The sequence below is a fragment of the Acromyrmex echinatior genome, chromosome 19 (genome assembly GCF_024713525.1).
Source record: "Acromyrmex echinatior isolate Ae372 chromosome 19, ASM2471352v2, whole genome shotgun sequence".
Lineage (NCBI taxonomy): Eukaryota > Metazoa > Arthropoda > Insecta > Hymenoptera > Formicidae > Acromyrmex > Acromyrmex echinatior.
This window is the reverse complement of record NC_141870.1, coordinates 1,983,383-2,002,054: the sequence shown is the minus strand read 5'-3', so window position 1 is coordinate 2,002,054 and position 18,672 is coordinate 1,983,383. Positions and strand designations below refer to the sequence as shown.

The window sequence follows — 18,672 nt, the reverse complement described above, 5'->3', positions numbered from 1 at the left end:
AAAATACAACTAAGAAAAAAAAAATATTATATATATATATATATATATATATATATATATATATACTTATAAAATAATTGCATCAATCTTATTACATATCAAATATATGTATGAAAATATGATATATATAATAATACAATATTTTATTTAAAGAAATATATTCAAGTATTTATTTCCTCATTTTTTACATTCAGTGTTGAAATAGCGGCGTTGATTACCGATCGAACTAACTTTGCTCTTGTTTTCGCCATTTCCAATCCTTTGGAAAGTAAATTCTGAGAGATTGGAATTCCACCTATATTAAATTTATGATCATTGTTACATGTGACATATAATTCAATAACTATTAAATCTATTAAATTATGCAAAGCCCATTAAAAATACAAATATTACACTGTATTTTAATATATACTACACACCAGGTTTATGTACATAACAAATTTTTTCCTCATCATCCATCACAATAGAAAATTTTCCTGATGACAAATCTTCCTCATCATCCGTTGGATCAGCTACTAATAATCGTCTGCAAATAAAGAGATTAATCAAATATGAATTACATGTAAATATCTATTACACTGAACCAAAACTGACTTTTCAAATACTGCGAACGATGTAGAAATTGGTAATGTTCTTACAATAAACTTCTTTCTATTTTTCGGATTTACGATAGTTAGTGCTGTCTCTTTAGTGTAATTCACCTCAGGTAAGGTCACTGCAAGATAAATTCTTTTATGAAATATAAAAAAAAATTGAACACAGATATTATTACATATTATAGCAGTATGTACACATGTGACGTACACGTTTTAAGAGCTGCCATCAATGCTCCAGTACAAGCATCTATAACTGAGCCATTGTAATTCAGACACAGGATATCACAATATAATACCCATACTAATTTACTTTTACAGATGCAAAGATCTTTTAAGTCAAGTGCCGCTGAGTTACTCAAAATAATATCTATGAACTTAGAGAGCACCTGCGCCTGTTCGCTCGGTGGGCCTGGACGAAACTTAGAAGAACAGAGAGGAGATAATTCCACATTTGGTACTATGTAACCATGATCCGGAGTGTCTGCTTTCGGTGCCGCTAATTCCTAAAATAACACGATGTGAATCATATTATCAGTGAAATAAAGCAACTTTCAGTTAAAATAAATAAAGAAAAATAAAGATAGTTTGTTATAAAATACTATATAAATTATTTAAAAAACATCAAACTCTGCCTCTATATATATATATATATATATATACCAGCTTGATCAAAAAGTTTCCGGAAGAGACCACCAGGTGATGCTCTGAGTCAGCTGATTTGAGTTTTTTTTTTTGGCTAGGTTGCCACATCTATCATTGACATTGCCATCAAATTTTATCGCCATAGCTTGACATTTGTAAAAATTACGCCGTCTTGAGTACATCTACCTCTGCGCGTGTTTCGATCTTTTACAGTTTTAAAAATGGAGTTGAATTTGCAACAACGAGTTTGCAACAACGAATACCATCAAACAGCCATCGAATTCACCCGATATGGCTCCCTGCGATTTTTTTCTGTTCGATCGAGTCAAAAAACCTGCGGGGAACGCGTTTTAACAGCCGAAAGGAGGTAATGGAAAAATCAAAGACGGCTCTGATGGCTATACCAATAATAGAGTTCCAGAAATGTTTCGGGAGCTGGATCAAGCGCTGGCATAAGTGCGTTGCAGTCGCTGGAAAGTACTTTGAAGGGGACAATATCACTTTTGATGAATAAACTTGTATTTTGAATTTTCTGAATGAATTCCGAAAACTTTTTGATCAAGCTAGTATATATATTTGAAGAGATATAAAAATGCAGAGTTTCCATTTGATGATACAAATAGATGTTCCTTTTTTGTTTTTACTCGTGATATGTCAAGAAAGATATTACAGAATAACATTTGTGTCGACTTATATCATTGAATGGAAAGCATCCTTTGTTACTTATAGAATCTCAGAAAAGATAGAATGACATTTATGTCATCTTGTGATGCTAATACTTGTTTTTTTCCAATTTAGATTAACTTTAATCTCAGTTTAACTTATATTATCTCTTTATCTTCCAATTTGTAGACTTTTCAAAAAAAGATGAAGAATAAGTTAAACAAAGATTAAAATTAATTTAAACTAGTAGAATTTGTACTAATAGAAATGGAAAGCATCCATATATAAACAATGTTGTAACCATACTTACAGCTTTAATACCACAAACTGCAGTTGTGTCACCTAATTTAAATATCGCTGAACTGTCTGCCTGAACAATTGATGAAACATTTACACTTACTGGGCGAAATGACAAAAATTTCCTACCATCTGTCCGAACATTTTGTTCCTACAAATGCCAGATATTTTATAGAAAAATTCTGTTATATTTATATCTTAATTTATTCAATATGTATACAATATTTACCAGATGATCCTGCAAATATTTCACAGGATGGATCGTTCTAAAAAAAAATATTAAAATGGATATATTAAAGCATCATTCAAAACAAAATAAACATTATAGTTCAATCCTACAAATTTTACAAGTTAATTAGATATTTTCTTGCCAAAAAAAAATTATTTTTTTGTACTTATAGAAAAAGGATATGAGATTTTCACTAATCATATATTCTGTAATTTATTTTAAAAAAATAAGATATACATACTTGTACTGTAAATCCATTTGTATTAAAATTTTTCGTATTTAATACTAATTGAAAGTATCCTTGTTTGACAACACGGGCCACGTAATGAATATTGATTTAAAAAAAGCGTAGTTATAAAAAAACAGGTATATATATATATATATATGTATATATATATATATTTATTTATTTATTTAATTCTACACAATTCTATAAACGACAATATAGAACACGTTTGAGATTATTTCCTTCTCTGGCTCGAATACATTTAATACAATAGGTTAGTTCGTGTCGCACGCTCCACATGCTCAACGCGCTCCAATCGCGCATGGTGGAAGCATGGTTGAAAGATTACAGGGATGTTTTCCTAGTTTACAGAAAGTATGTTCGGGAAGACGCTATTAATGCTGTTGTGTTATTCTATCTTTCTTTTACACCTAATAATAAAGAAAGAATGACGTAGCGCTAACAGCTGTATAAAGTACTTGTTGGAATGCAATTTAGTTTCATAGTGTAACACCAGAATGCATTGTAGTCTTCCCCATTCTTATTCTTATAATTATATTAACAATTTGCAATTTGAATAAAGTTGAAACTCTTCTAATTGTATAAGCAAACTACATTTAATTTAAAATTGTGAAGAAAATTTATATGAATAAAAATGAATCAGCCTTAGAGGCCCTCCACCATCCCCGCCAATTTTTAATAGCGGTCCTCTTTTCTTTGTAAGTATACTCCCTAGTAAAAAAACGAGTTACTAATAAATTTAGTCCGTTTTTGCAGGTAAGTATGATTTAAATTTATTTTTTAATTTTATAGATATTATTTTAATATCTCTCTTTTTTTCTTTAATTATTTTATTATATTTCGCTAAAATCATATTGCATTATGATATTCGCGAAATACAATAAAATAATTAACAATTACATTGCATAGCTTTTTAATATTATCTTTTATTGTAATCCTTTAATAATACAATAATAATTATTTACAATACAATGTTAATAATAAAAAAATTTGTCGAAATCTATAAGACTTATATTATAGCGGCCAATTAACAAAATTTAGTAAATGAGTATGATACGAAAAATGTCGAAATACATACGATACACAAATTTCTAAACCAATGTTTTAATGAAATTATGTAAATGTGGAATGAAATACAACAAATTAAGATCGTACTTACTATTTTATTAATTTTGGAATTAAACAAAAATTAATAAAGTATTCGTATTTTTTAAATAAATGAAATACATTAAATTAAAAAATATAAAGAATATATGTATATAAAAAGTAATTAGAGAATGTAATTAGAGAAATGAAATTATTTTTTTGTCTATAGATATTATAATATAGAACAGTGTTTGTTACAGTATAATAAGTATAGTTTTATTATTCTTTCTATCTATCCTATTTTCAAATATTCATTCAGGATTAAATTTAAGTTGGTGCAGAAAAAAATAATATACATACACATATATAGTATGTATATAACATACTGTTTTCAAAGATATTCTTTGTATTGCTTCACACTAATTATTTGCATACTTGTTACTAATGAAATAACAGATATTTTAATGTAGCGCATTTGTCGTATAATTTATTAATCTCGCTTTTTTATAAAAAATATTTTATGATTATTAATTGTTACTATAATTTACCTAAATTGCACTAAATGCACCTACATTAGCCTAAATTTTTATAACTTATCCATATGTAGTAATTAGATTTTATACCAGTCAAAATAATAACATGATGTAAGATCTAATATAGGTTTATTGTGTCAAGAAATAAAAGAATTTTATCTTAAATTATTTTAAAAAATCGCGTTCGCGATTTTGCATCTTTTAAAATACTTAATTTTGAAATAATAAATTATACAGAAAATGATTGTAATAATTTAAAACATAAACGATTTACGATATTTATTAATGTAAGGAAAAATTATCTCCCTTTTGGATCTTACATCATTTATCTGAATTTCTTATCTCTCTGCATGTTTTGAGATGAGATTCAGCAACGAATCGTTCGAATCGTTAAGAATACGTACATGGGCCTTAAGTTTTAGGATGTTAATCGATTTAGTAATTTCCGGTTTATATTTAATTGGAAATTTTGTTTTTTATATTGTGTAAAATTTATATTAAGAAATTTGATCTAATTTCATAATATTTGAGATTTATAAAATCAAAATATTGAAAACATCCCTCATAGAGATTTTTTTAAATTTAGATTTATTTTTAGTCAAATACTTATATTTTTAGTTTCGAATAGACACGAATAAGGAATAAATTTATTCACACACATGTAATAATAAAATTATTATTATTGATAATTAATATTTAATCAATTTATATATTAATATGGTGGCCCCTTCGCGACGCGTTCGTGTTTCGCGCATCATACAAAGGCGTAAAATTTTACGCTTTTAGTCGGCAGCAAAAAGGAATATTTCTCCTTGCTGTCGATCTCTGGCATATTAAACCAGAATATTGGCCAGAAAAAAGACGAAGATGTGAACGAAGTGGATTGGTGTGTAACACCAATCTAATTTTTGAAAGATATATATAAAGATAAATTTTGAATATTCGGGAGGGCAACTTTCTCGCAAATTGCGAGTTCTTATATTGTTGATTTAAAATACAATAATTAACAAATAATAGGGCTAATGAGAGCCAGTGCAGATAATGAAGCGCAAGTTTTGTAAGTTTTTTAATCTACAAATTCTAGTTGTACTTGATTATCCGCATTGGCTCTCATTAGCTCTGTTATTTATTAATTTTTTGTATTTAAAAAATTAAAAGTCTATTTTAATTATTATCATTTATTGCTCATTTATTTAATACGATCACAATTAGGTAATCTCTCTGAATTTATCAGTACACGATAGGACATGGTTAGGTATTAGCTGCTGCATTCAGCAAAGAAATCAGTTTTACAATTATTGTAAAATTTAATTTAATATCATTAGTTTCATTTAAATTTATAAAAAACCTAAAGTAAGAACCATTCGTGTTGAAGAATTTCACAATATTTGCAAAGCTGCTTTCTTTGCTGAACATGGCCATTAACGTATTATATTCGCGTAACAACATATAAATATATATATATATAACTATATATATATTAGGTGTTGGAATTAATTCGTAGCGTTTTTATTGAAAGAATGTTATTTATTTCACATGAGCATTAAAAAATACATTAATGAAAGTACTTCCCATCACTTGTAAAACGCTACGAATTAATTCCAACATCTAATATATATATATATATATATATATATATATATATATACACACATATATGTCATTACATATTTATGAAATAATGGAGTATAGGAATATGGGTTTTAAAACAAACTGTCGGCAAAAGTGATGGAGGCAAATGGTATATATAGGCAATCGATTTGTATATAGGCAAAAGGTGTCGTCTTCATCAGGAGCATAAAAATGAATATTGTTATGTAGTTGAGATTCATTGCTTCAGAGAGCAGTAGTGCGCGGATGCATTTTGCGGTTACAGGAAAAAGGTCTTCATGTCCTCTCTTAGGTTTCTCTCTGGTAATAATATCGTCTGATGATACGTCTGTCATTATTACGTTGTCAGCACTGATAACGTTCGTCCACCGGCGTGTAATCGGGCGTGAGACTCAACGATGTGATCGTTGTGGCGGACAATAATTTACAGAACGTTACAGAACATTAGCATGAGTATCGAGAGTATTTGAAATCGCGCGTTCGTCTATTTTCTTTTTCCCTCTTTTCTTTTCTTCTCGAAAATTACTACGCGTAGTCGCGAAGGAGCGGGGATAAGGGAGAGGAGCGCGAGAGTGCGCGCGAGAATGAGTCTCAATCTGACAAAGCTATTCTCAAAAAAGAGGAGCGGTCCCCACGTCGACACCGTGGCCGCGGAGATTGGTCTGCCGACTAACGTCTCGCACAAATTTCACGTGAGCAAAAATGCCGAGACCGGGCAGCTGGAGGGTCTGCCAGACCCATGGATACGTCTGCTCAACACCCAGATCTCCAAGTCAGAGCAGAACGAGCATCCCGACGCTGCTTTGCAGGCCATCAAGTTTTACAACTATTCGATCAAGCGCAAGCCGCAGGATCAGGAGGTCTTCAAACCGTTCGTCACCCAGGATCTGATCGAGGAAGAGTCGCAGGAAATCAACAACATCCTGACAAAGAAGTATCATTTGGATGAATCTGACGATGATCGCTTAACTTCTGAGAGTTTGACCGACGAACAGACGTTACCCGAGCTACCGCCAAAAGTAAATAAGCCGCTAAAACCTCCGAAACCACCAAAACCACCGAAACCGCCGAAACCGGCGCCACGCAAGTGCAATGACAGAGTGGAGAAGACCCTCACTGAGATACTAGAGGATTTAAACACATATAGGATCAGTAATGATGAGGATGTACCGTCACGAGAAGAAGAGGAGGAAGAAAATGTTTTGCCAATCAGAATAGAGGAGAGTCCTATTCTGCGAAGGAAGACGGAGTGTACGGGTGTAAGACTCAGTGATGAACAGGTATATGAGGAACTCAGGGCTATTTGCCAACGCGGAGATCCTAACTTGCGCTTTGAAAGAACTAAAGAGGTAGGCGCCGGTGCCTCTGGAACTGTGTTCATAGCCACTGATCTTCAGTACAATCAGAAGGTAGCTGTGAAAGACATAGATTTGTCGAAGCAACCAAAGAAAGAGTTGATACTAACTGAGATCAAGATTCTTAAGGAATTCCAACATCCAAATTTGGTTAATTTCCTCGATGCTTACCTTGTGGACGAACATCTTTGGGTAGTTATGGAACTACTGGAGGGTGGGCCACTCACAGACGTTGTCACTGAGACAGTGATGAAGGAAGTTCAAATCGCAGCTGTCTGCAGAGAGGTCCTGAAAGCAATAAGCTTCCTGCATACTAGAGGCATTATTCATAGAGATATTAAGTCAGACAATGTGCTGTTGGGAATGAATGGTACAGTAAAAGTAACAGACTTTGGTTTCTGCGCGAATATCGACGGTGATGAGAAACGGCAGACTATGGTCGGCACTCCATATTGGATGGCGCCAGAAGTAGTAACAAGGAAACAATATGGCAAAAAGGTGGACATTTGGTCGTTAGGTATAATGGCTATTGAAATGATCGAAGGAGAGCCACCTTATATGAAAGAGACACCATTGAGGGCATTATATTTGATCGCTGCCATTGGTAAACCGTCCATTCCGAGGTGGGACAGTCTCAGTCCGACATTCCAAAATTTCTTGGAGAGATGCCTCGCTGCAGAAGTTGATGAGAGAGCGACTGCTGACGAGTTACTCTCTCATCCATTCCTAGAAAATTGTGCGGAATTATCTACACTCACTCCATTGATCCGTGCGGCGCAAAGAATTCTCCACAAAGCATTTCATTAAATATTTATTTAAAAAATTGTAGCATTCATAATATAATTTCACGATACTTCATTGCTGCATTGTTACGCTAAATAATGAAAAGAAGATACTTTATAATTGAAAGCCTTAAAAGAATTTCGTAATTATTATTACTTCGATTTTAACATCTTAAACTTATTTAACTGCCCTTCGTTTTTATTTTACTATATTGATTTATATGTTATGAAACCAAAGCAATGGTTGATAGTCATTTTAAGATTATATTATTTACATAATGTATTATCGTTCTATAACAATCTAAAGTTATTTTTAATGCTACTTAATTATCATGATCATTACTCTTGCAAGATTGTATCGTGAAAATCATTTGTGAAAATGTTTAGGTAAATTTAGCGATTTTTTAAACAAGTTGCAACAAATATTAGGCTATTCGGTGTTCTAATTAGCAATATTTTTATCATTCGGCTGAATCATAAAAATACTAAAAAAAAGTAAAGTATAGATGATTTCTTTCTATTTGTAGAAGCCACAGTGTGTGCTCTTCACAAAAGTAATGAAAATACTAACTTTGCTAAAAGCAAACGCTAAACTGTACTAATTGTTAGCGGACGAACTTGTTACATTCTACGATAAGCCATTACACTTAAGCTTTAATTCTTTGAGTCACAATTGAATGTGAGATGAATGAACGACTATAATTGGTCAATGTATCTTATGGCTTAAGACTCAAAACTAATGGTAATGGCTCTTTGTAGAAAGCCTATCATACATGCACACGTGCACGGGGGTGCGGTCGGAAGTCGTCGCATTGTTTTTGTAAAAATCGTGCCTAATATTCAGTCGTTCGGTATATGGCTTTGTGGAATATTCGGTATTCGATTAGGTATCGAATATTAAATCTCTAGAAATATCATCCATTTTGTTGTGTGCAATATAATTCATGAAGAATTAGGATTTTACTCAGGTATTTCCGCTCAATGATACTACGTCGATGTGCATTTTACTATTCAAGTTCAGTATTCATCAAAACAACAAATGGAATGTTTTAGCTGTAGATAATTGTGGACAGAATGCATTTTTATATGCTCTTTTGAAGGATGAGTGGAATTTATACAATATTTTATACAAATATTGCATTTTTAATATTAAATTATAAAAAGTTCATAATACAGAATATTTTTCTTAAAAAAACTGTACTTATATCAATGTACAGAACCATCAAGATATCAGAGAGACAGAAAATCAGTTACATAACTCTGATAATAATTAATGAAAATTAGCCTCAAATTTGAAGCTCTTAACTCTTTCCAAGAAAAATAAACTGGATAAGGTTCGCACATGTTTGATAATATAAATTGTAAGATAAGTTCTTTGATTATAACTTGGTTTAAACTAAATTTATAACTTATAGAATTTTTTGACTATATTACTTTCAATTCAATTTATTAATCATTTTCAAATTTATAAGAAAAGTTGTACGTTGAAATATTAGTATTAGTCGTATATGAAATCATTTTGTGCACGAAATCGAGTGACACTGTTTGTTATCGTCAGACAATGCATTGAAAATTAACTGTTATGAGTTATATAACGACAATTATCCTACAATTCATTTTTTTTAGTAAAATTTTTTATAAAATTATTAAGGTGTGCACACACTCACATATACACACACTCATACACCTAACTTTGTAAGACTTTTATTCTTACTTTTATAAAACATTTTTGTATTTTCTAAGAGCGCGAAGATTGCTCAAACATAATATTCATATAGCTATATTTTTAAATAACTGATATATGTACATAACTGATATTCAAGTGTTTATAATGAACGTGTAATACGTATAAATGATTGGATTATTGTAAAAAGTGAATATTCTATATCCTTATCTAGATATTTAAGATAATTTGAGCAGTAATATCAAGTATATATGAAATCACGACTGTGATAAACGAAAGTTAAGTTATATTAAATATTTCTATAAAGTATAATTTTTGTCTTATATACATGATATTCAATTACCATACATGAAAATATTAAATTGTGACAATAGTTTAAAGTATATAATTATATTATAATAATTAACATGAAAGCTAGACAAGTGTTGTCTTCAATCATATAACATATTAAATGTCTGTTGACGAGTAAATATATTTAAACAGTATTGTAATCGTTTGTATGATTTGGAATAAAAAATTATTATTTATATATTTTATCAGTTTTGATAAGATATGAGTATTTAAAGTTTTTGAAAAAGATTATGAAAATTAAAATTAAATGCGGGAAATGCCTTATTAAATAAATACAAATAATTCTAATTAATAATAAACTTAAAAATATCATCAAGCAATAATAATAAAATTGTGATTATAATAAAAATTAAATATTTGTACAAATGTTAATTTTTGCTTTCTAAAAAGACATGAGATGCTCTGATGTGACTTTGAGAATTGCATATATAATGTAATTGTAATATATATATATATATATATATATATATATATATATATATATATAATTTTTCTGTATATGAATATAAATAGATATTGATACATTCGTAAGATATCACGTATTTTAGACAATAAATATTTTATTTAGGAAATGTTTTATTTAGGAATATGTTCATTCCATATTGTCATTAAACTAATCCAATAATATTTAAATTACAAGTAATATACAAGTGAACTATTTATTGATACATATTTCCAATTAATAAATTTATTAGAAGTAAATTGGGAGCTTTATATTTCACATATTTTTTCAATATTCAGACATAAATTTATATCTAAGTATTTATAATAATATAACGAAGACATTTATATTTCATAATTTTAACTCAAAAGATATACATGCTTCCCATGTGTTATATCACAGGGTCAATAATTTGAAGATTTTTACAAAAGTAGACTTACATAAATATTAATATTCTAATTATTATTTACAAGATTTTAAATATAGAATAATGGACACTTATTCTCTATCAATTTTTTGGATACCTAAATTAATAAAAAATTTTTTTAATAATTAAAAAATTATACTGAAATATTACAAAGAATGTTTAAAAAAATCACAATTAACATTTAGATTCACTTAATGTTGCCACTAATTAATTTATAAATGAAGTGAGAATGTGTCCATTTTGGCAATATAAATACATAAATTATTTCCTTTAATCAAAGTTTTTGATAATAGAATCATTTGAACTTTACAATGAACAGTTATTTGCAGAACACTCATATAAATATATAAATTGTTTTATATTTTTGATTATATATCTGGCACAAAAAATAGAATTAATATTAATCAATTCTTGTGTTTATTTCAAAAACAGTTAGCAATTATATACATTACATATACAAGTTATATTAATTAATATTTCTTCTACTTAATTCTATTTAAAAAAAAACAATATTTAACTCTCTTGATGCAAGAAAGCTGTTTTTGCAATAAACAAGAGTTTATTTAGAAATGATTAATATGCATCACGTTTGTACCTCAGTGCTTGTATTCTGCCAGCTGTGAGAAAAATTGGATCCTCTAGTGTTGCTTTTAAAATAGCCAAGAAATTAGCCGCTTGATCCTCGTCAATTGCTCGTCTATCGTACGATAGCTGTACTGACATTTTTGTTACTTTTATTAATGAGGAATCTGCAAGACATTGCAAAAGTATTATTAGTTGCTAGAAAAATTAGTTTGATAGCTAGAAAGTAGCTAGAAAAATTAGTTTGGTATTATCCACAAAACGTTTTTCGCAAAAATTACCCAGTTCTTCGCGTCCCGCGCCTACAGCAAGAATAGCAGTTTGTGGAGGATTTATAATAGCGGAAAACTCTTTGATGCCGAACATTCCCAAATTCGATATTCTGTACAATAAAATTGCATATGTAGTATACACGTACACATATGTAAACATACTTTACGTATATCGATCGATCAAGGCTTACGTAAATGTTCCTCCTTGGAACTCGTGTGGTTTGAGCTGTCCCTTCTTCGCTTTTTCGGCTAATTCTCGAATATTTTTAGAAATATCCGTTAAGTTTTTAGTGGCAGTATCGAATACTATTGGAGTAATCAGACCATTTTTTGTCGCAACTGCTATAGACACATCCACTTTTGGAACTCGAACAACCTAAGAGTTATCGATTGTTAATATGATAATTGAATTGCGTAGCTTAACACAATTATATAACATAGTAAAATTAATCGTATTAACCTGTCCATTTTGATATAACGTATTTATATCAGGACATTCAACAAGTGCATGAGCTACAGCCTTGGTAACAAAGTCGTTAACTGACACACTTATATCTTCTGTCTTTAACTTTCCACGAAGTTCAAGTAACTTGTCGATGTTTATATCCATAACTGCGTAAGAGTGTGGTATAGTTCTCTAGAAAAGAAAAGTTGCTTCGATTAAATTAAATAATTAATTAAATTTTATTACAAATACAATACCTTCGATTCTCCAAGTCGTTTAGCGATAACAGCACGAATGTTGGATATTTCAATATCTTTGTATGAAGATGGTCGGTCAGATGGGACAGATATCTCTTCTAAACTTGGCGTTTTAACAGCTTCTGGAGGAGGTGCTATAAAAAAAATAGTCAATAAGTGTTAAATATTATATAGATACTCCAAGAGAGACAGTATTATTCCAATATATCATATTTACCGGATTTAGGCGTAACTTTTTTAACATCGTGTATCTGAATGTACGCCAAAACATCGCTCTTCAATAAACGATTCGTACGTCCAGTGCCCTTAATTGTTCCAGAACTCAGGTCATATTCTTCCAATAATCTCTTTACTGCCAAACCATACACTCTGTACAAAAAATATATTAATTGCAGTACAATTATTCATTTGCAAGAATATGTTACGTTAAATATGGAAATAATAAATAAATAAAATTAATTCAATTATATAAATTATCTAAAAAATTAATACATACTGCCCACTTGATGGTAGTTTTGCATCAGCTGGTGCGGCCGGTTTAGTAGAACTTGGTGCTGCAGGTGTTGCTGATTCAGTTGATGTCGGGATAATAGCTTTTTTCCAGTCCATTCCTTTTTCAACCATAACCGCTATCAACTGTCCAATTTGTACTTGAGATCCTTCTGGAATCTAATAAATAATATTAATTAATTTAAGAGAGAATGTAGAATTTTTTATCGTTAATAATTAAATATGCACAAGAATTTTTGCGAGTACTCCTTCTTCTTCCAATTCAAAGGACATGACGGCTTTGTCTGTTTGTATGTCTGCTAACGCATCACCCGGCTGTATTTCATCACCTTCCTTCTTCAACCACTTTACAATTGTACCTGTTGTCATGGTTGGCGACAAGGCAGGCATGGCAATGTTTTGTCTGAAAATAAATGAAATATTTAGAAACAGATTCTGAAAATGTTAACTGTTGATTTGTAAGCGTATAAGTGCATAAGCGTTATACACAGTATTATTTTTAAATCTAATATATTAAGAGAATTAAATATGTAAATATGTGAGCATTATTTCAACATTACTTTAAAGCACAGTATATTTATTAAAGAATCATACTGGCCGGGTGGTGGTTCAGCTTTCGTAACAGGCGGGCTTGCCTCAGTAGAGGATGGTGCTGCTGAAGAAGCTTCTGCTAGATCAGCTGGCATTTCTACTGTTTTCCAATTTTCATCAGCCTCCACAGTGAGAGCTATCAGAGTTCCTACTTTAATATCTTTCGTTCCTTCAGGTACCTAATCAATATATGTTGCATAATTTAGATGCAATCTATATGATTTGATTGATTCGTTGCTAAGCTACATACGATTATCTTTGCCATCACACCTTCGTCGTCAAATTCCATTGTGACAATGGCTTTGTCAGTCTGAATTTCAGCAATAGCGTCGCCAGGTTCAATCTTATCACCTTCCTTTTTTAACCATTTCACTATGGTGCCACTTTCCATAGTAGGTGATAATGATGGCATCGATAATTTTTTTCCTATTACTGAAAACAAATGTTCTCTATGTTCATCTTCATAAATTAAAACTTTCATTTGCAATAAATGTAGATATGCAGTTGAGTAAAATATTTTTTCTGCAAAGTAATGTTTAAATAAGAAAATCGCTGGAAAAAGAAATTATGCTGAAATGATTGCAAACAGATTGAATGCTAGGTATCGAGTGAAAATTAAAAAATTGATTGCATAATCAGAAAGACGCAGAAATTTGTTTTATCGATCGCAGCGAAAAACTTAATTTATAATTATCAGGCATTGGTTTTCGACACTTTCGTTTAACGTTCGTATCGTAAACGAATAATTTTATCTCTCACAGATATTTTCATAAAATTTAGTTCACTTTTGGGGAGGTAACCTCAAAATCGACTAACTTTGCAAGAAAAAATCATAGTTTTTGAATAAATGCCATACCATCGAGAATAGTGCTGGTGTGAAAACATAATCGTTGATACTTTAAGGGCACAGGGACGTGAAGCGCGATGGGATTAGCGTACTTCAATGACAGGTGCATGAACTTGGACCTTAATATATGCGCCATTTTTATGATCAGGCAAGGCAATGATCAGACTATCCTATCAGCCCGCAGATTGACAGACTGTCGCGATTTGCCTGCAAGCCGTGACTTCAAATGACCTTAATTTTTCGTGGCACATGTTTATCAGTAGATCCTATTTGCTTGAGTTCCCGAAAATTTTTGCACTTAAAAAAACGAGATAGATATAATAGGGTCTTGAAGAGAGAGAAAGTAATAAGATTCAGAATGCACAAAGTAAACAACTGGTATCAAAATTGGTTCTAAAACTGGTTTTAAAACTGGTTTTAAAATTATATCAAGTATTAAGTCCTAGGTTTCTACCAATTTATTCATAATTTGTTTTTTTCCTCAACGGTTTTCTTATTGAATTTGAACTTTGGAAAAAGAACATTAAATTTAAAAACTTTGATTCACAATCAGTCGTGGTATCTTTATTTAAATTTATAATAAAATAATGGAAGATTCAATAGTAATAAATGATAAAACGATCTTGTTTTATCATTAATTATCTAATTAAGCTAATTTGATATCTATTAAATTTTATTTTAATTCAACAAAGATCTTTATTTTTTTTAAGACCATTATTTTTTTGGATTAAGGATAAAAAATGGATTTTCATCGTTTTTGCTCGTCATACAATTTTTATTTCATCGTTATAACAATAACAGTTTTCTTTCCCGTGTTAATTCGCATAATGTTTCTATTAATAATATTCTGCGATATTTCGCGTCGCATCGCTTACATGACTCGTATAAATTATGAGAATTTACCGGTGCGAGGATTTGAAATTTACCGGCGTTTGAAATTGGCGGCGATCGCTCATACCGCGATTATCGATACTATCGATCGCGCGCGCTTGCGATCCTCGATACTATCGATCGCGCGCGCTTGCGATCCTCGAAGTTGCTATTTGAGTTAATGGTGGACTTTTGCAAAGTACGTCGCGGTTGCAAAAGGTAGCCGGTGTTTCTCCAATTTCTTCGACTGGGCGTGCCGTTATATCGTGCACGATTATGTACAGGAAATTATACGTGCTATACAATGATACGTGCGTGTGTATTATATGTGTGTGTCGCGCGCGTAGATTATATCGTTATAAAAACTTATTGCTAAGAGCTCGGGAGTGTGTGTATGTTAAGTAAGAGTCAAGTTGGAGGACGCATAAAAAGGAGCTGATTACGTTTACAATTATCCCTCCAGCATCGGCGGTGAGTCAGTTTTTGATGGAATTATAATTTCTTCATTAATTTTGGATTAGACTCTGCTGACCCTAAATGATATTTTTCTGGAGTAGTTTTTATATATGTATTCAAATATTTTATATATGTATATATATATACGCGTATATATATATATAAATCATATATAATTTTTCAATATCCAGCATCGGGTGAAATGTGGATGCTATAATAAGATCGGTGATGAGTACATAATTGTGATAAAATTATTATAATTTCTTTATTATTAGATCTTGATTAGACTTTGCTGATCTAATATTTTTTTGGACCAGTATTTATATATATATACATATACATATATATATATATATATATACATATATATGATATTTAATATATCATTATGATATACAATAATACAATATATTATATAATTATATTATTGTACAATACATTACATATTATATATGTAATAATGAATTATGTATTATAGCAATAAATATATATAAATAATATTATATATATATATATTTATATATTGAATGTAAATTACATATATATTTAAGACTGTGTCCAAAATTGCACTTCGGCGCTGGAGGGATACATTAATAATATTAAAAGATGAAGTAATATCGCGATATTAAGTTTTCAACTTGAAAAATCAAGCCGAACTAATTAAAAGTAATATAAGATACATATATCGTATGATCGTTTTTTCCGTAATTTCTACTTTTACATATAACAAATGCTCCAGCGTATCCTGCATCGATCGGTACGGCGATTCTTTTTAATTGACGATTATTTAATCGCTCGTGATAGGAATTTGGCACTCTTCTCTTATGTGTGACAACTGCTCTAAACATTAAAACGCCATACTACAATGGCCCATGAAAAATCGTGTATATAACGCTAATAGCAACAGACGCTTCAGAAGCGTATGTATCGTGAATTTCTTAAAATCTAGTTTACATGGTAATTCACACACTTGCTTTTGTCGCCAAGTTCGGCGAATAAAATCTAGAAAGGCTCGATTTTAGCGCGATTGTTTTCTTTAGTGACTATAATAAGTTTTCTACAATAAACTATTACCTAAGCTTTAAGTCTTAAGACTTCTGGGTAATCGTCACATATTGAAATGACACGTTAATTTTATGTTATGTGTCAACTAAAGACAATTTGGATAAAACAAAATAACGAGATCGCTTTAAAACATTTTGAAAATAAAATGGATGAAAACTATTATCTTATCCTCCCCTTACAGTCAGTAAATAATCGTAAAAATTGATAAAAGACACGTAAAAGTGAAAATAGGTTACGCATGTGTATTGACTTAAAAGTACTTCATGTGCCTTTTATCACTTTTTACGATTATTAACTGTCAGGGGAGGATAAGAGAAAGGATAGCTTTCTATTTTTACAATTGTTTTAAAACGATCTCATTATTTTGTTTCAAATTGTTTTCATTTACAAATGGCACATAATAAAAATTAAAGTGTCATTTCTCATTTCTGTCGCCACGACTCATTAATGATGACTACTGAAGAGCCTTAAGTCATATATAAGAAATTGATCAATCACAGTTGAAAGAATAATCTGTGAAAAGAATAATCGACTATGATCGGTCAATTTTTTTATGGGCTTTCCACAATAAGTCATTATTCAAACTTTAAATTTTAAGCAGTAAGAAATTGATCAATTATAGTCAATTATTTTTCTCACATCCAACTGTGATTGATTAATTTCTTATGGCTTAAGATTTAAACTTGGATAACGACTTAATGTAAAAAACCTATTACGATTTAAAACTTAAAACTTAGGTAATAGTTTATTATAGAAAGCCCATTTCATTCCAATTTCATCTCATCGCATGCTTGACACGTTACAATCGCATACTTTTGTTTGTCGCCGCTAAAATGAAGAATCTGGCCGCGCCATTAAATCTAATGGTACCATCTCGCTCACAGACACTTCGGCGAGGATACGCAAGTCTCGTTTGTCGACATATTATATATAAAAGTTTGCCTCGTGAAAATGATTGTACGTAAAACGGGAAAGGACATAACGATATCCAAACCAGATTTTCAGTCGGGTGGGTTTTACAGTCTCTTATACTTACAAATACGCGGTACGATTTGAAAACTTTCGAAAAAGAACTTTCGATCTGCGAAGAGACGCGGTAAAGGTTTCTCCAAAGCCGGAATATATCGCCCGGAAGCGTATTAGATTAGTCACGCGGGTAAGATCTGACGTCCGCCAGATTTGTTATTTAACGGCCGAACGCCTGAATTAGTAAAAAATGACACAGTAAGTCGCGATGTTGTTCGATTTAGTACTTAAAAAGGGATGAGCTCCGTTTGATGATGCATTGATAGTCCTTTCTATCGCGTAGTTACCGCTTTCTGCGCTTTCTTCATACGCTTTTTCGTGTGTACTTGTACGTTACGAGCTCTTATCATATATAACAAATAATGACAACTACTTATATTACCGTATTATTTAGTCGATCATTATATACATTGCAATCAGTGCGCAAATAAAAAGCACTTCCTCAGTATGTTGCATGAACTTCCGTTTTCTTAACTAGTCGTTGAGAAAAAAGTTCCCTCCCTCTTTTTATTTTCTTGTTCTTCTTTCTTGTTCTTCTTTCTTGTTCTTGGTACTGGCAGTAGTTTTTTTGTGCTTCTGTTTGTATTCTTGGAACGATGCTTAGGAATAGAAGTTTTCTCTTTGCTGATAAAGCGGTAAAGGAGCCACTGGTGAGAGATCGTCATCATCCAAGCTTGATTCAGTTTTCAAGGGAAGCGTTGCTAGAGCTTTCACTGTTGGTGAACGAGAGACATGATGAAGCAATTATAAATTACAAATTAATACGTTTATTGAAAATGCAGTCTTGTTACCTTCAACGCTTTTAC

General features: G+C 30.9%; 4 protein-coding genes across 22 annotated transcripts in view; 1 reads left to right on the top strand and 3 right to left on the bottom strand.

Moving 5' to 3' along the window:
- Nucleotides 1-141: 141 nt before the first annotated feature.
- LOC105147769 (exosome complex component RRP43) lies at nucleotides 142-3,169 on the bottom strand. Its single transcript, XM_011059016.2, has 7 exons — nucleotides 2,669-3,169; nucleotides 2,428-2,464; nucleotides 2,212-2,349; nucleotides 805-1,099; nucleotides 595-715; nucleotides 420-526; nucleotides 142-295 (listed from the first exon to the last, which is right to left on the bottom strand). Exons 1-7 carry the CDS (start codon nucleotides 2,683-2,685, stop codon nucleotides 162-164), a joined length of 849 nt encoding a protein of 282 aa, XP_011057318.1. The 5' UTR covers nucleotides 2,686-3,169; the 3' UTR covers nucleotides 142-161.
- Nucleotides 3,170-6,226: 3,057 nt separating this feature from the next.
- On the top strand, nucleotides 6,227-10,254 carry Pak3 (p21 (RAC1) activated kinase 3). Its single transcript, XM_011057039.2, has one exon. It carries the CDS (start codon nucleotides 6,489-6,491, stop codon nucleotides 8,064-8,066), a length of 1,578 nt encoding a protein of 525 aa, XP_011055341.1. The 5' UTR covers nucleotides 6,227-6,488; the 3' UTR covers nucleotides 8,067-10,254.
- Nucleotides 10,255-10,634: 380 nt separating this feature from the next.
- Nucleotides 10,635-14,796, bottom strand: LOC105146642 (uncharacterized). Its single transcript, XM_011057040.2, has 11 exons — nucleotides 14,459-14,796; nucleotides 13,853-14,034; nucleotides 13,606-13,781; nucleotides 13,240-13,414; nucleotides 12,998-13,170; nucleotides 12,719-12,870; nucleotides 12,502-12,635; nucleotides 12,260-12,436; nucleotides 11,991-12,175; nucleotides 11,809-11,909; nucleotides 10,635-11,694 (listed from the first exon to the last, which is right to left on the bottom strand). The coding sequence occupies exons 1-11, from the start codon at nucleotides 14,583-14,585 to the stop codon at nucleotides 11,519-11,521; spliced, it is 1,758 nt and encodes a 585-aa protein (XP_011055342.1). The 5' UTR covers nucleotides 14,586-14,796; the 3' UTR covers nucleotides 10,635-11,518.
- Nucleotides 14,797-15,203: 407 nt separating this feature from the next.
- The window catches only part of LOC105146655 (uncharacterized), a 157,679-nt gene continuing 154,210 nt past the window's right edge, over nucleotides 15,204-18,672 (bottom strand). For all 19 annotated transcript variants that reach the window (XR_015548234.1, XM_087415871.1, XM_087415873.1 and 16 more), the window contains one exon: nucleotides 15,204-18,579. Coding sequence is in view for 18 of the 19 variants with exons in the window: in XM_087415871.1 (XP_087271997.1) it covers nucleotides 18,467-18,579 (113 nt within the window). In the remaining variant the exon portion in view is untranslated. The remainder of the gene's footprint in view (nucleotides 18,580-18,672) is intronic.

Excerpts from the sequence above, each read along its gene's own strand:
- LOC105147769 (XM_011059016.2), bottom strand. Across the intron at positions 716-804 it reads GATGGCAGCTCTTAAAACGT|TGACCTTACCTGAGGTGAAT; the intron begins GTACGTCACATG and ends TTTATCTTGCAG. Across the intron at positions 527-594 it reads TCGTTCGCAGTATTTGAAAA|ACGATTATTAGTAGCTGATC; the intron begins GTCAGTTTTGGT and ends CTTTATTTGCAG.
- Pak3 (XM_011057039.2), top strand. The coding sequence starts at position 6,489 with ATGAGTCTCAATCTGACAAAGCTATTCTCAAAAAAGAGGAGCGGTCCC.
- LOC105146642 (XM_011057040.2), bottom strand. The coding sequence starts at position 14,585 with ATGGCGCATATATTAAGGTCCAAGTTCATGCACCTGTCATTGAAGTAC. Across the intron at positions 12,636-12,718 it reads AAAAGTTACGCCTAAATCCG|CACCTCCTCCAGAAGCTGTT; the intron begins GTAAATATGATA and ends TTTTTTTTATAG. Across the intron at positions 12,437-12,501 it reads AACGACTTGGAGAATCGAAG|AGAACTATACCACACTCTTA; the intron begins GTATTGTATTTG and ends TTTCTTTTCTAG.